Raw genomic sequence first — 15,655 nt, 5'->3', positions numbered from 1 at the left:
CACCCGTGAATTTATCTAGGCATATCTATTTCCTCCTCCATTCTCTTGTTGACCTTCAATCCCCTCCCGTTTCTGGCACGTGGGACCAAGTCCCACGCATGATGGGTGCTCAGCACACACGTGGCAGAAGCGCTCGGTGCCAGCCATAGGCCGCATCCTCAAGGAAGGTGGGTGCGGAGTGGTGGGGCCTGGGCATGGGACCCAGACGCTGGGAGCGGGGAGTCAGAGTGGGTGGCCTTGGACAGCTTGTTTCATCTGTATTCCAGCTGCCTGCTGTGAAAAACTTCCCAGACGTGGCTGAGATAAGACTCCCTCAGGACCTTGTGCAAACCAGGTTCCCAGGGCCACGGCGGATGGGCTGGCATCAGAGGAACTAGGGGAGGGACCCAGGAATCTGCAGGTGAGCAAGCACACCAGGTGCCTCTTATGTCAGACAAGCTGGGAAAATAAATGACAGTGAGAAGTAAGCAAGAGGTCTGGAATATCTGGACAACTGTGGCTGCAGGCTGGGAGAGCTCTCTCCCTTGCTGCAGAGCCCTGTTCTCTCCCATCCGTATGTGGGCACCTTCAGAGTTACTCTGTTAACAAAGGTAACACTATGCTTGGACAACTGCAAGGTACCAGACCAAACCTCTCCATTACTTTACCATGCTAGGAACAAAAAAACCATAACTCATTTCCTGGAAACTACCAGCAAACACAAAAATGCAGAAAACGTGGCATTTCAGTTTCAAAGGGATGCCCCGTCCTGTGCACTCGAGAACTTCACAGAACAGCAGAGGGTCTCCCCTGACGCTGGGCCACCTGGGGATGCCCTGGGAGGAATGCGTGCCCTTTCCAGTCCCTGCCCCGTGCCCTCTGCCTCCTTCCTCAGCAGCCCTCCGCCACACTTCACTCTGGAGCCACAGCTCCAACTCAGAGCCTCCTCATGACATGAAACGAGCCCTCCGTCCACCACATCACACCTCTGTTTCCACAGGATTTCAACCAAGGTGCTCCTGTTCCACTTCTGATACGATACAGCCTGTCATCTCACAAACAAACTTTTCAAAAAGTGGCAGAGGAAAAAAAGCACAATACCCTGCTTTGAAATCTGAAGCACCTCGAAAGGCTGGCTGAACAGAGGAAAGAACCCTCCTGGGGGAAAAGCGCTGCCTCCTCTGTCACACTTGGACCTCTGTCTGTGGACAGACTTTAATGAAACCACAGCAGAAGAACGTCACCCAGAGATGGTTAGGCTGCCTTTGTCAGCCAGACACTCGGTTCCTCTGGCGGTCCAGTGGGGGTCACTGCAAACCTGCGGGCGGCCCTGCTGGCTGCAGACACGGGCCTGGGGCTGGCTGCTGACCTCAATCGGGCCTGGCGCCGTCATGAGGGCCACAGCCTCTGGTCGGGTGGTCCCCAGCACTCTCCCCTGACCCCCCGGTTTGCGGGGGGCGGGGGATCTTTCAACCCTGCCAGGAACTCATGAACAGCACGCTGTAAAATATTTAGGTGAAGTGGAACTGTGCTTGGAGACACAGCAGAGGGGGTGCTGGAGGACAATTTCATTTTGCAAGTGATCTGACGACGCGCCAGAGGGAGACCGTACAGATCCGAGAGGCTGCGTGTGGATTTTCTGGCACCAGAGATGGCCCAAAGTTGGAAACTGAGGGTGACTTTTCCAAGTGGAAACTCACTTCGCTGTCAGTAAGATAAATGCATTTAATGGGGGAAAGTGTATCTAGCTGTAGGGCTTCAAGAAGGTAATAAAATTCCATCCACTCTTCAGAGAACAAACCTTTCTTTTTTTCAAGCCACACACTGAAATAGACTGCCATAAAGAAGACAAATTTAAGTAAAGGTGAGATTACTTAACGAAAACTCAGGGATGAAAACTAATATGGACATCCTGCCTGCCCTCGTCTTACAGAAGGACGATCACCTACATGTGAATGCCAAATCCTTCTGCTCACAGGAGCAGTGTTTCTGTGCCCCAGGCAGCTCACCAGGGCCCGCTGTACCCAGAACACTTGAATTCCAGCACATGCTGGCCGGTGCTTCGACAAGAAAGGAAGCCCGTTTGGTCCAGAATGCTGGGAGGGCACCCCACTCCTCCAACTGTGGGCTCCTTCCTCCCACGAGGATGCTCTTTTCCAGGGCAGGGGCAGCAGTTTACTGGGGTGGGGGTGGGGGCTCAGGTTTGGGGGCCTGCAGAGCTGGAGCTTCTGGAAGCAGAGGGGGAGGCCGCTGTCTGAGGCTTGTCTGTTCCACCCGCCATGGCGGCACCTGCAGCGTCACGAGGGGTGTGGGGAGGCTGAGGTGGAGGCAGGAGGGGCTGGGCTGGGGGTCCCGGGGAGAGAAAGGCCTCCGGGGCAGCACGCAGCAGAGGGAGCCACGTTTCCATCGTGGCCCTCGGGATTCAAAGGAACAGATGGCAGGACCGGGGGCTGCCAGTGCTGGGCCGGAGAGAGGCAGTGCCCAGGCGCCCGCAAGACGGGCCCACCCTGTCCCTTCTCCAGAGACCACAGAAACTCATGGTCCCTCGGCACTGGGGCTGTGCCCCAAGACTGCCAGCACTGCAAAGAGCGCGCCGTGGACATGGTCAGAGAAGGCTGACCCCCACGGGAGCAGCAAGCCACACTGATCCTGAGTTCCCTTGCTGGTCCTAGCTCAGCTTTGGCCCCCGCAGAAGGCCGACAGGACAGTGAGGCTGGGGCGGGGCCGCAGCTCCTGGAGGTCAGGGAGTGCTCGCCCAGAGGCTGGGATCAGCCCGTTCAGTTCTCACAGGACTCCGATGCAAACGAGTGACGTTCAGACCCAGACCATGACTAGTCTCAACAAAGCAAGAGTCAGGATCTTAAAGACACAGGGTGGAAGACTGACACGTACCACCGTGCAGCCAACCGGACAGAACACCGCGGAGGCCATTCTTTACAACGCGTGCCCTTCCTTCCTCCTTGGTTATTTTTCAGATGAAAACTGCAGAATCCTGGGCTGGCGTGGGCTCTGTGCAGGGCGAGGGGGACAGGAAGGAGCTGGCCTCAGGGTAGGGCTGACAGGGAATCGGCAGGACTGAGTCACAATAAACGCTTCAGCCATGAAGCAGGGAACCGGCAGCCACTGTTGGCGCGGGTTTCCCGAGTAACCTTCCTGAAGGATCCACAGTGGGAGGGGAGCTCACGCTCACAGGAGACAGAGTCAAGTCGAGATAAATGTGGAGGCAAGATCGCCAGCAGCGGAATCTGAAGTGGAAAACAAGGCCATGAAAGAGCTTTTAAAAAATGTGTTTTAAGCCTGTGGCTAAACAATTCTGGGCCTAACCCATCGCGGGGTCTGCTCGGTAACTCCTTGTTCATCTGGTGGCCCTTACTAGCACGCTGTTCCATCACGTTTCCCAGTTAAGGGACAGACAGCTGACCCCACCACCCCAAGAAAGGGTTAAACAACTTTTTTCTCCTCACTCCGCTAAGCATATTTTCGAAGGACTGCTTTGGCAAATTTCAAACATCAGGAAACACATTTCTTTAGACTCTCAGGTTTCCCCAACCATCTAAGGGAGGCGATGCACGGTAGTTTGAAGGCACGAAGTCCATTCAAGCTTCTGACCGCCGGGGGTTCTGCGCAGTTGGATCACGTCATTTGGGAGGCAGGATGCAAAACGAAATTTAGATTGCCATTCAGTTACCCAATCTTTACAAAAGTGAAAGGAGGTAAAGGTGGCTCTTTATCACGATAAAAGACTAAAGGCCAAATTGCTCTCCTGTTCTCGGTCAAGTAAACATCAACAGTACCTGGAGAAGCTCTGGAATTTGCTGCCTTCTCTGTCACTGGAATGGGATTCCCAGGGAGCGACGGGAACCCGTAACTGTAAGTGTTGTGAGACTTAAAACATTAAAAACACGTGTTCTAAACATTAGTATCAGAAGTAAATGTTCACTGAGTATTACAGTCTGAGCACTGTGGCTGCCCCCTCATCCTCACAATGGTCCCCAAGTCTGTCTTCCAGATGGGGAGGCTGAGCCCAAGGTCACTGAGATGCCGGCCACAGGTCAGACTACAGGGGGCTGCCATTCGGAGCACGGAGACAGCAGGTGCCCCCGGGCTCTGTACGCCCCGGGTCACATCCTCACCCCCTGGGCCCTGCATAGCGGCTTCTCCGGGAGCCCGCCCCACACCCCGTCATCGGAACCTGTGAAACGCCTTGCTGAGAAAGCGGCAGGCACCCTGCTCACTTCCTTGAGATACTGAACGTCTTGCTCATTATAGTGTTTTAAATGAGGGACTGACGTTGCTCTTTTAAAAGGATTTCATGCTTCGTTTTTCCTGTTCTGTCTTCAGAGGCGAGAAGGGGTGAGTGCAAACAACCTCTCATCTGAGCCCCACCCGCCTCAGACATTCCTCTCCCCTCCTGCCCACCCTCCCTGCCCTCCCTCGCGTCCTGGCCAGAGAACTGACATCCGACAGCTGCACTAATCTCTCCCAGTTGCTGGGAGCAACGGTGAGGGCCCTGTGACAGGGCCCTGGCCCGCGGCAGCCTGCCCTCCCCACGCCCAGGAATCCGCGGGGCTGCACAAAGCGTCCCGACGCCCTGCAGGCCTGCTCGACCCAAGTAACGCAGGGTGAAGCTGGGCAGGTCCAGGGACTGGCTCAGCAGGGGCCAGGGTGAGCCCGGGATTGGGGGCCACACTGCCCCATGGGGCTGAGTCACAGAGAGGCCCCTGGGCAGGGCAGGGGTCAGCCCTGATGAAGGTGCTCCAGCTTCCGTCCAGTCAGGGGAGGGGTCTTCCCCCGCTCGGCCCGCAGCGTGTTTCAAACCTGCCTGGGCCCCCTGGGATCTTGAATACGAGACGCTGAAGAGTATTCTGTGATACCCCTTTCCTATATTTAGGACGACATTTAGCAAGTGTGGGACCAGCGCCATGTGAATTGGCCTCAGGGCCCCCGTGCAGGTGACGAGTGTGCGGGGGAGGAGGTGCAGTAAGGGAGGCGGCCAGTCCTGGGAGCCCAGCGGCAGGTTCTGGCGCCGCCCGCCCCCTGCAGCCCTGCCCTCCTCTGGTGCAGCCGCACCTGTAGAGCCCCCCGGGTGACCCCCGGTGGCCACCCCGTCCAGCCCCACGTGACCACTGCACCGTCACGACCCCTCTCACTGTCTCTCCCGTCGCTGCTCTCCTCTTAAGTCTGGTCGCGGGCCTGGCACACAACAAGCACCCGTTCATTTGCTGGATACGTTTTAATGGAATTAAAAATTATTTATTACCCAGTCTCCTTTAATTAAGAAGCCATGTAAGATTATACAAGAACTTCTGGAAAACTTCCCCCTCAGCTGCAGCTAACACCCTCTGTGACCACCCAGCTGTCCCCTCTCCCAGCCAGGACCCCGTTAGCCAGAGACCAGTCACTCAGACACTGAAAGGTGTCTTCTGCGACAAAGCCCTCCCAGCTGCATGTGGGCCTGGCCGAGGCCCGTGCATGCGTGTGGACTGCTGGGGGCTTGGAAAGTGCGTGTTCCAAAGGGATGGGCTGCTCCCTATACTGGCTGGCAAAGACTGTATGAGAGTGAGAATGTAAACCACGTCACTGACAACTTTTTACTGACGTTATATTTGGGGCATATCGATACATCAGCAAAGCGAGACCCCCTTTACGACTTCCTCTTCCTTTTTAGGGCGTGGCTCTTAGAGAACTAAACGTGGCCCTTGCAGTTTCCCTCGTGCTCGCGCTGGCCGCTGCTGACCCGGACTTCCCTCCCGCTGACTCTCCTCGGGCGGTGGACAGCCTGCTACTGTTCTATTCTTATAACCAGACCTGATATTCAACACCAGCACAGCCTCGCACAGGGATGTCCCCGCTGCATCCACCTGCTCCTTCAACACTCTGGCTTATCATCTCCAGTCCCCGGGGCCAGCTTTCAGGAGCCTCTGCTCCTCGTCTGGGGGGCTGGACACAGGGCCGAGTCACTGTTGGTCACGCCAGGGCAGAAGTGAACCCAGCACGTGGAGACACGATCACCACAGCGGCTTCGCGTCCTCCTCCTGCTCCAGCGCCCACTTTGTCAATGTGAAACACAGGGACTGAAGGAGAATGGCCTCGACGTTTACATGAGTTTGGATTTTCAGTGATTTTTATTAAGGAACAGTGGGCACCTTGCCAGCTTTGGGGGTGGGGGGTAAGGGCAGGAGAGCGCGAGAGCGAAGCCAACAGCTGTTTCGAGTTATAAACTTCTGTCTAAACTGGTAGCATCCCACTGTGGTTCTGCTGCCTCTGGGGTTTGCAAATGGAGTGGGCGCCTATTTTAGCTCTGGGTTAACAAGCAGTCTCTCCCACCAGCTACTGTCACAGTTCCCTGCCCGGCTGGGCCCTGCTGGCTCAGGCCTGCCTCCAGGCATCCTGAGAGCAGGCGACTGCGTGGAGGGCAGAGCGGAGAGGGGAGAGGGAGGTTAACTCTGTTCTGTAATTAACTCCTCTGGTTTCCAGACACAAGCCCAACGCACTAGACCGGGCCGGCTGGTGGGCCCGCGGTGGACGCGGGGCAGCCTCTTCTCACAGCTCTGCCAGAGGGGCCCGCCGGCCACAGGCCTCCTGCGGTCCCCTCCCCAAACGGAGATAGCACCAAGCGGGAGAGGGAGACGGGCGGTACTGGAGGTTTACCATCACAGCCGTGGAGTCCTGGGTGAACTGTATCCCAGATCACGTGGAGCACTGAGCCAGCATCCGGGGCAGTTCCCGTCCCCATCCTCTCTGAGCGGAAGGCCCCGCTCCAGGAGCGCCCATGCCCTGGGCCGGCCAGCACCAACGGGAGGCACCTCACCTCCCCTGGTCACCACCACCCACTGCAGTGCAGGCTCCAGCTGCCCAGAACGCTCTCCCGAGAGCCAGGCTGCTTCCCGTCAGAGAAAATCTCCTAGAAGACAGTCACAGGGTAGTTCCAGAGACGTGTCTGATCACAGACCAAAGCCCGGAGTGAGAGAGAACCTGGGGAGGGCAGACACGAGTGGCGAGGGGACCAGGCGCCCCGCGGAGCCAGGTCAGGGCGCCAGCGGGGGCCAGGCTCGCCGAGGTGACACCTGCCTCTGCCCATGACGCAGTGCGTGAGGTTGGTCTGGTGACGTGGGCTCTGCGCGTGCGTCCTGGCTGCAGAGGATGCTGTCAGCCCACACCCGGGGTGCTGCGGACGCTTAGGAAATCAGGAAGTCAAGCTCCTGACTCTCCCGGGACGACAGGGCCTATGAAAGGAAGAGCTCAGGGCTTTTCCTGGTAGACAGAAGGTCAACTGTGAAGAGGCGGGTTTCAGAGTCCGAGGATTTCCAGCCTGAAAGGGAACCTGGGGCGAGCTGGCTCAGCTCCCTTTCGTGGCTCCGACGCCGCTGGTCCAGGCCCACAAGAGCAGCGGCGGGACGGGCCCCGGGCCTGACTGCCCGGCCGTGCCCGCCCGTCACACTCCTCGATTCCCTTGGACAGGGCAGTCACTTGGAGACATTTTCTAGCACTTCAACTGCTCAGACTTTAATCTCCCCATAAATTCTTTTTTCTCTCTAATGGAAAAATGTCAAGCTAATGTGATGAAGGATAATGGAACCTGACATGGCTTTAACTTGCTGGATAATTAGGCTTCTCCCTCGAACACAAACGTCTTTACTGCCTTGGACCTTTTCACTCCTCAGACACAACCAAACATGTGCCCCCAGGAGGGAAATCTGGTCCATGGACGGGTGAGTCAGACAAACAGATGTCCACATTTCTGCACTCCCAAGCTGCCTTCTGAAACCCAAAGCTGCAGCCACGTACGCCCTGGCCTCTGTGCTGGGAACCTTCAGCTGGGCCTCTCAGGACGTGCTACTTTCAAGTCTCACGAGGCCTGGGGCTCCCCAGGGTAGCCCATCTGGAGGCAGAGGGGCTTGCCCAGCAGGATCACTGGGCTCCCTGCCTGATGACAACCCAGCGATGAAGGTGGGGAAGGAGAGCTGAGGCCCTCAGCCCAGCCCCAAATTCTGCCAGAGGCTTCATCATCACCCGCTCGCCCCGCCTGGGACCACCGAGGATCAGAAAATCCACCTCCCGTCATTGCGGCTGCAACAGGCTTCATTCAGGTGCCATGTCCTGCAGGACAGAACTCTGCCTTGCCCCCAAACGCTTTCCTGGCTTCCTGTGCTACCGGCCCAGTCCACATGCCCATGAGCACTGCCCTGCCCTCCCATCCTTACCACCCACATGGGTGCACCTAACGAGCACTGAGGCTGCAACATCTTCTGTGCAGAAAACGTGTCTGCTGGCCAGAGTCCTATGCTAGAAGGCTCCCCGTGTGCAGGGACTAACAGGGTGGCCCAGGAGCCCTGCTCAGAGTGCAGGAAGCACTGGGACCCTGGGGAAGCCTCCTGCGGCCGCAGCCACCTGTGTGGCCTTGCCAGTGCCCCCAGCACTGTGACGGGCTCAGCCACAGGCTGGAGGGACGGGAGGGAGGTGCGTCGCACCCTGCACCTGCACGGCCTGCCTGGCCCGCTCCTACCTCAGCGGGTTATCCGAGTGTGTCTCCAGGTGGGTCTCCAGTCCGTACTTGCACACGAACTCCTTGAAACAGAGTGGGCAGTGAGACACCTCCTCCGCTTTCCTCTCTGCGTCGCCCAGCGGCCCGTCCTCCACCATCTGAGCGGAAAGGAGAAGCACGGAGTCACGAGGGCCCCTGCGCGCTCTGACCAGGCGGCCGAACACGCCCCTGGCCTGCTCCTCCCTGCTCAGCCCCCTCATTCAACTGATGCCCATGGAGCGCCCAGTATCTGCCAGGCACTGGGCATAAGTGGGGGATGACAGGAGAGGCCCCAGGGCTGGGGAAGCCCCCGTTCTAGCTGGAGAAACAAAAACAGCCTCGAACAACAGAACAAGCTCTTTGCGTCAACAGCGGGCTCAGCCGGGGCTCCACAAAGCAAGGGCGGGCAGGCACGCTTTCCTCCAGGTACCCTATGAAACAGCGCAGGGAAACACAGCTGAAAAGCCCGGGGGTGGGGGTCTGCCAAGTCCCCAGACTGTGAAACTTAAGGCTGGGGGGATTTCAGCCAGGAGCCCCTGAGCTGCACGCACATTTGTGCGGGGGCGGGGTGGGGAGGACCTTTTTGGCGGGCGCTGGGTCTTCCTTCTCTGACTCCGCATCATGACTCAGTTTCCTCTTGGAGGACAGCCGCCTGCGCTTCAGTGGGGATGGGGGGGCTGCGGCTGGAGAGCTGTTGGGGTCCTTCTCGTGGATCTTCATGTGTCTGCAAAGAACACACACACACACAATGTGATGTAGGAAAGAAAACTGGGTTGGTTTATTTAAAATGTCTTCTATTTGGACACTGGTACTTAAAAGTTTTCCTTAGTTAAGAGATACAGGGGTGTAATTTATACAGTGACTTCATTTTAAAAGCCTTATAATCTCCTTGAACCCCTCTTAAAGCTCTCACAACGAAGTGCTGGCCAAAAACGTGGCTCAGCGCCTTGCTCTCTGTTGGGAGATGTTCATGAACGTTGCTGGCACCGAAGAGAGGAAGGCAAGCCATCTGATGACCTGCTCCACTTATGCAGACAAGCTGCACTATTTGGGGACACATAATTCTATAGGCAAAAGGAGTCCCAGGTACTACCACCAGTTCACTCGGTGGCCCCGGAACCCACCCCCTGTCTACCAGGAGAACGTGTCCTCTCCTGCCTTTGGAAGCATGCTAGGATCAAATGTGAGAAGAGCTGACCGAGCACATGTCTGAGGTGCCTCCGACCTGAAAGCCTGCCCTTGCTCTCTGAGGTCTTACGTGAACTCCCAGATCATGAGAGTGGCTGGGACAATGGTTAAGTTACCTGTTCCAACCCTGACATCTACAGGACCAGGAATATACGTACAAGGAAGGATTACATTAGTATGCACATGCCTGCTCCAAAAAGAGAGTGTTGTTATGGGTGACCTGACTTAAATGACCTTACATTATCAAGTTCTAAAACATTCTAGGAACCAGGTCCCAAGAGCTATAGGAAAGAAAGAATGGCATTACAAAAAGATAGTCAGTCTCAATTTCCTCGCTTTGTGACATGAGAGGTTGACTTTTCCTAACGACAGTCATCATTGGCATCACCATCTCTGAACAGGGTTAAACTGTGCCAGATGTGGGAATGTAGCCACGGCGCTTTATAAATAACTCTGATGGGATTATCGTACTGCAGACATTCTCAGGAATGGGAAGAAACAGCAACGTTTCCATAAATGATCCTGTCACACTTCTAAAAAGTTCAGTTCAGCTCATGCTCGTTGTCTGCTGTACTTTATTTACCGGAGACAGGCTTGGGAGGAAAGGGCTGAGCAGCTCATGAACCATGAGGAGCAATAGTTCAGGCTCTCAGGCCAGTGATTCAACCCGGAAGGCTAGATTCTTCATCTCTGCCTCTAGGGACACCTGTGAGTCCTCCTCCTGTGAGTGTGTGGAGGTGAGAGCCAGGGCTTCCCTGGTTCTGATCCTGCAGACATATTCTTGAGAGTGGAGGGGTCCCTGGGCCAGCCCCTGACCACACTAACCCCTGTCCAAAGAGCACCAGCCCAGTCATCCACCAGCAGGTAAGAAGTGGCCTCACCTTTGAAGAGTGGGTTCAGGGAAGGTGGCTCAGGCCAACCCTCTGCTTTCTTAGGGGGACTCATTGTGGTGGGTCAGAAAGATCTAGCGGGAGAAAATGGAAAAGAATCACAGGCAACCGTCATGCCCACATCCACACAATTCCTTGCTCAGGTTATCAGGGAATGAAGCTTTATTATTCTTCTTGGCCTCTTAAAGCCTTCAGAGAGTTAATGGGAGACAAACAGCTTTGTTCTAAGCACCCCCTCTATTTCAAGGTGGCTGAGAGTTAGGGAGACCATTACTTAATATCAGTGTATGGAGAAAAAAAATGGCTGACAAGTTTCTTTCAACATTCCAAGTTTCTTTCAAGCATATTCCAATTTCAGAAGTGTAAAAACTTATTATTTTTTTTTTTTTTAGGCATCTAAGAATTGAGGACGCTTACTCCTTGGAAGGAAGGTTATGACCAACCTAGATAGCATATTCAAAAGCAGAGACATTATTTTGCCAACAAAGGTCCATCTAGTCAAGGCTATGGTTTTTCCAGTGGTCATGTATGGATGTGAGAGTTGGACTGTGAAGAAAGCTGAGTGCCGAAGAAATGATGCTTTTCAACTACGGTACTGGAGAAGACTCTTGCGAGTCCCTTGGACAGCAAGGAGATCCAACCAGTCCATCCTAAAGGAGATCAGTCCTGGGTGTTCATTGGAAGGACTGATGGTGAAGCTGAAACTCCAATACTTTGGCCACCTCATGCAAAGAGTTGATTCATTGGAAAAGATTCTGATGCTGGGAGGGATTGGGGGCAGGAGGAGAAGGGGATGACAGAGGATGAGATGGATGGATGGCATCACCGACTCGATGGACATGAGTCTGAGTGAACTCCAGGAGTTTGTGATGGACAGGGAGGCCTGGCATGCTACAATTCATGGTGTCACAAAGAGTCGGACATGACTGAAGAATTGAGGAAATATGATAATACTAAGGGATGTAAATTGGTACCAAACCCATCGTTTCAACAGATCACTCAAAATTAACTTCAAAAATGAACACCCTTTCTACAGCCGATAGGTTACTGGTGTGATTAACACGAGGCCACGATCACCGTGAGGACACTGGGAATCAGAGCTGACGACTGCAAGCAGTTCACAAGCTCATCTCAAGCTACATCTTTTCTACCACGTGACACCACTGGTCATGAAATTGGTGCTTTACCATCTAGCTCCTGGGATTTAGGAGGGAGGTGGTTTTCAGGGAGCAGACGAAGAGGGGGAGACTGGAGCCGGAGACCTCACCTAGACTAAGATCGATTTCGCAGATGAGGCCGGCGAGGTGCAGAGGCTGACACGCCAGGGCCAACTCCAAGGTCTGTGCCGTCTCCCAGACTGCCTCAAAGGCTGGGCCTCTGCCTCTCTGCTTCAGAGCACGGGCCGGAGCCTTGGGGCTCTTCCCTGAGCCCCGGGCACTCCCTCCCTGAGCGGCCATGGCCCACTGTGCCGCAGCTGCCACCCAGCTCCAACCTGCAGGACGAGGAAGGGCTCCAGGTCGGGCCTCGACGCTCCCACCTCCAGTCCTGGCTTGTTGTTGATGGCAGCGGGACAGGACAAGGGCAAGGTCGTCTCCGGGTCTTGGAGGCGTGGGACAAGGCTCCTGAACAGGCCAGCCGCTCCAGCTCCCTCACTGATCCCAGCTGGAGTTCAGAGCCATGCTCCTCCAGAGTCGAAACCTGCTCACTGGCCAAGACACAGGGGTTCCCAGTCTGTCCTCGTAGTGACGGGAGGTCCAAGCTCTGGAGGTACACTTAAGAGCTTGATTCGGGGCATTTCTGGGCTTGGATGTGATCTGCACTTACAGACTCTTCCTGCCCTGACCCCTTTTCTTCTCTCCAATAGCAGGAGCGGTCACAGGAGCGTCCACTTCCTCCTAGACTCTCACAGGAAGTGGGGTGAGTCGCCATGAGGAGCCACTGATGGCCTCTTCCCTGCAAAGCAAGGAGGAGACGACCCCATTTCTCTTCTTTAGAAGACCTGGCTCTGTTGTTCTTTCAGGTTTCATTTCAAGGGCTAATTCATCTAATTTCTAAGTTTCATCCTAAGAACCAACAAATTACACAAGCCTCAGGCCTGGAAGTGGGGTGAGATGCTGTCCAACCACCCACGTGGCACAGGACGTCCCTCAGCCCTGCGCCGCCATTCAGTTCTGACTGACTACTTCCAGCCACAAGGACTCTCCATTTCAACAAGGCCAAGTGTTAAAACCATCTTCCTTGCGTTGAGTCAGAACTTCTGTCCTTCCTTTAAACACCTGTCCATCCTTGGGTGTGAAAGTCAGGCTGCCTTCTCTGCTGCAGGGCCGCTCCTCAGACAGTTCACGGTGATGTCTGCGTCTCTCCCAAGTTCCTCTCCTTGGAACCAAACAGCTCTGAGTCCTTCAGCCAGAGCCTCCCAGTTCTGCCCTCCAGAGTTCTCTGCTGGTAGAACCGGTCGCTACTCATCTTGGAATACTCTCCCGTTTGTGAATAGCCTTCATGAAGTGACGGGTCAGAAATAAACACCCATTTGCATGTGGTCTGAGTGTGGGGCACACACGGGGCTGGGACGACACGTCCTGAGGTCATGCAGATGGAGCTGGGGTTCTGAGCCGGGGTGTAACAGCGACGTCACCCCCTCAGCTCCCGCTCAGACCCCCACGAGTCCACCTATCAAACTGCCGTCGAGCCCCGTGTGCTCCATCACACAGCTGAGCAGTGAACAGCTCTTCTCTCTCCAGGGAGGCAAGAACGGGAAAAGTTGACGGTTTCTGTGGTACAGGAGCCTACACAGTGCGGAGGCTGCCGTGGTGCAGGAAGCTGGCTCGCACGCGCTACGGATGCGGCTGAACCCTGGCAGCAACTTTCCCCAAAGCAGCTGAGTGACAGGGATCTGAGTTTTAATCCATATGCCCTTTATTCCAATAATTCCACTCCCAGAAACTTGTCTTGAAGCCTAATAACTGGAAAAAGGTTCAAAGACCTATGCAAAACAATGAACTCAGATGGAAACGCAACAAAAGCTGCGAGCCACAGGGTTCCTGACTGGTCCTGACACTGGACGCTGACCGCCCCGCTGTCCCGCTTGTTCCTCCTCCGTCCTGGGCCGGGTGAGCTTCTAAAGCACGGATTCAGGCCCGCACTCTTCGTCAACGCCTCTTGTGGTCCACTCGTGCACCTGCCCGCTTCTGGGGCCTCCCCTGTGGGCCCCTGCCCTGGTCCCGGGCACGTTCACTCCGGCGCTCCCCACGCCTGCTCAAGCACGACAGCCGCCGGACCCCAGTCACGTTCTTTATCCCTTCACACTGCTCACAGGGCCATTCACTACCAGAGCGGGAGGCTGACACTTTCTGGACATTAAGCGTTACACCTCTCCCAGGCTCATTCTTCAGTGTACCAGCAACCTTGCATAAGTCCACCAGGGAGAAAAACAGCCCAGAGAACTGGGAAATGAAACCTTCTTATCTCGGGGGTAAGAGTCCTTGAAAAACCCTCAGCAAGTTTAAAGGAGCACCTTGTAGAAGGTATCCCCACAGCAGGTCTCAAGCCTCCTCCAAGCCTGCCCGCGTCTGATTTACGAGTGAAGGTCAAAGCTCAGGCAGGATCTAGACACCGCCAGGGTCTGCTTGCTTCTCAGTCTGAATTTCCACACAGGTTTCAGTGATCTGGGCTCTGAAAGACCTGACCCTCGGAGTGAACGGCATCATGAGGAAGGTCACCCTTTTCGGTCAACGGACGCGAACTGTACACTAAACTAGCCCCCAGCACCACTTGGGGCCCTGCCCAGGTTCCCGCGAGACCGCAGTCAACAGGTTCACACAGGTTTTTACAGCCTCATTACAGACGGCTCCCCATCCCTACCCGGGCTGGCTGTGCTTTTACAACAAAGCCTCATGATAACCAGAGAGGGAGCGGACGAGATTAAGAGGCATTGCAGCCCTACGGCCTACTTTCTGGGATGAAGAAAAGTTAAATCTCCAGAAGGATTTGTGTGTTTTCCCATCAGAAGCTGGGGGAGGAGTTCCAGGTTGCGGAGAGTGACCGTGTAAGTCAATCAGGCCCTGGGCTGGCAACGCCTGGGTGGAGAGTGAAGACAGGCGGACGTGGGCCCACAGGCACCTTCTGGTGAGCAGGTGTGGTCAGGCTCGGTCACGCTCACCCAGAAGCAGGCCCGCCAGCCACAGCGGGGTGTGGGGAAGGAGGCGTGATCCGCCTAACAGGCTGAAGGGACGGAGCCTGGGGAAGGGTCTAGAAGGCAGCAGGGCATGAGGCACAGGACTTGGAGAGGCGTCCCCCGCGGTCTGCATCCTCTGCAGGGAGCTGGCGGCAGGGTGCTCCGGGTGGAACGGTTGGACACTGCACACCCCCAGTGGGCCAGGCCCCTGCCGTGCGCCATGTGGCCGGTGGAGGCTGTGACCACAGAGGCTTCCTCCTCGTCCCCGACACTTGAGGGAAACGTGTCCTGAGACCAGGGGCCGCCTGCTCTCCTTGTGCCAACCACGGCCTGGTCCTCTGGCGCTGCTGTGCCAGGACGACTTGGACGTGTGGGAAGTCAGGGGATCTCAGCTCAGGGCAGGCACAGTTGGGGTCCAGGGCCACGGGACTCGTGAACACACACCTGCCTCAGCCCTCTCCGCAGCCCCGCTCCAGGTTCCTGCTCCGTCTCAGTCTCACGGGAGGCCCTGGAACAGACACTTCTGTACCGATGGGCCAGGCCGGGGTCACGACACCTGAGGAGCATCTCCCCTCCCGCCCTCCTTCTGCAGGCCATGTTCCTCTCCGACATCCCGCTGACACTGGAAGCCACCACTTTCAGAAAAGGATCTCAGGACAAGCCTCCGGCCGACTATTCAGAAGACAGAGCCTGTAATGCTCCTTCTCAAGTCCTCCCCTCCTGACCTTCAAATCCAGCGCGGGGAGCTTGGCGGTCAGCCCCGCTCAGTAAATATCAGCTCGTAAAAACCCCCATTCTAGACCTGCTCCTCATAGCCTGGCCTTTCAATATGAATTCCCTGAACCCTCTTGTACTTTCCCCCCTTTACCTGCCCTTGTTTTGCTAAAATAATCTTTCACT

The 15,655-nt window shown here is 55.9% G+C and overlaps 1 protein-coding gene across 9 annotated transcripts in view; it reads right to left on the bottom strand.

The window, feature by feature from the left end:
- RREB1 (ras responsive element binding protein 1) overlaps positions 1–15,655 on the bottom strand; it is a 166,414-nt gene that overhangs the window by 23,624 nt on the left and 127,135 nt on the right. For 8 of the 9 annotated variants that reach the window (XM_025265440.3, XM_006044781.4, XM_044926744.2 and 5 more), the window contains 2 exons: positions 9,083–9,227; positions 8,486–8,622 (listed from right to left, as the gene is read on the bottom strand). In XM_025265440.3, coding sequence (XP_025121225.3) covers positions 8,486–8,622; positions 9,083–9,227 — 282 coding nt within the window. Of the gene's footprint in view, positions 1–8,485; positions 8,623–9,082; positions 9,228–10,572; positions 10,656–15,655 lie in introns of all 9 variants that reach the window. The other variant, XM_025265454.3, reaches the window with a different exon arrangement.

This window comes from Bubalus bubalis, chromosome 2 (assembly GCF_019923935.1).
Source record: "Bubalus bubalis isolate 160015118507 breed Murrah chromosome 2, NDDB_SH_1, whole genome shotgun sequence".
In the NCBI taxonomy this organism is placed as follows: Eukaryota; Metazoa; Chordata; class Mammalia; order Artiodactyla; family Bovidae; genus Bubalus; species Bubalus bubalis.
This window is presented reverse-complemented; position numbering and strand designations above follow the sequence as displayed.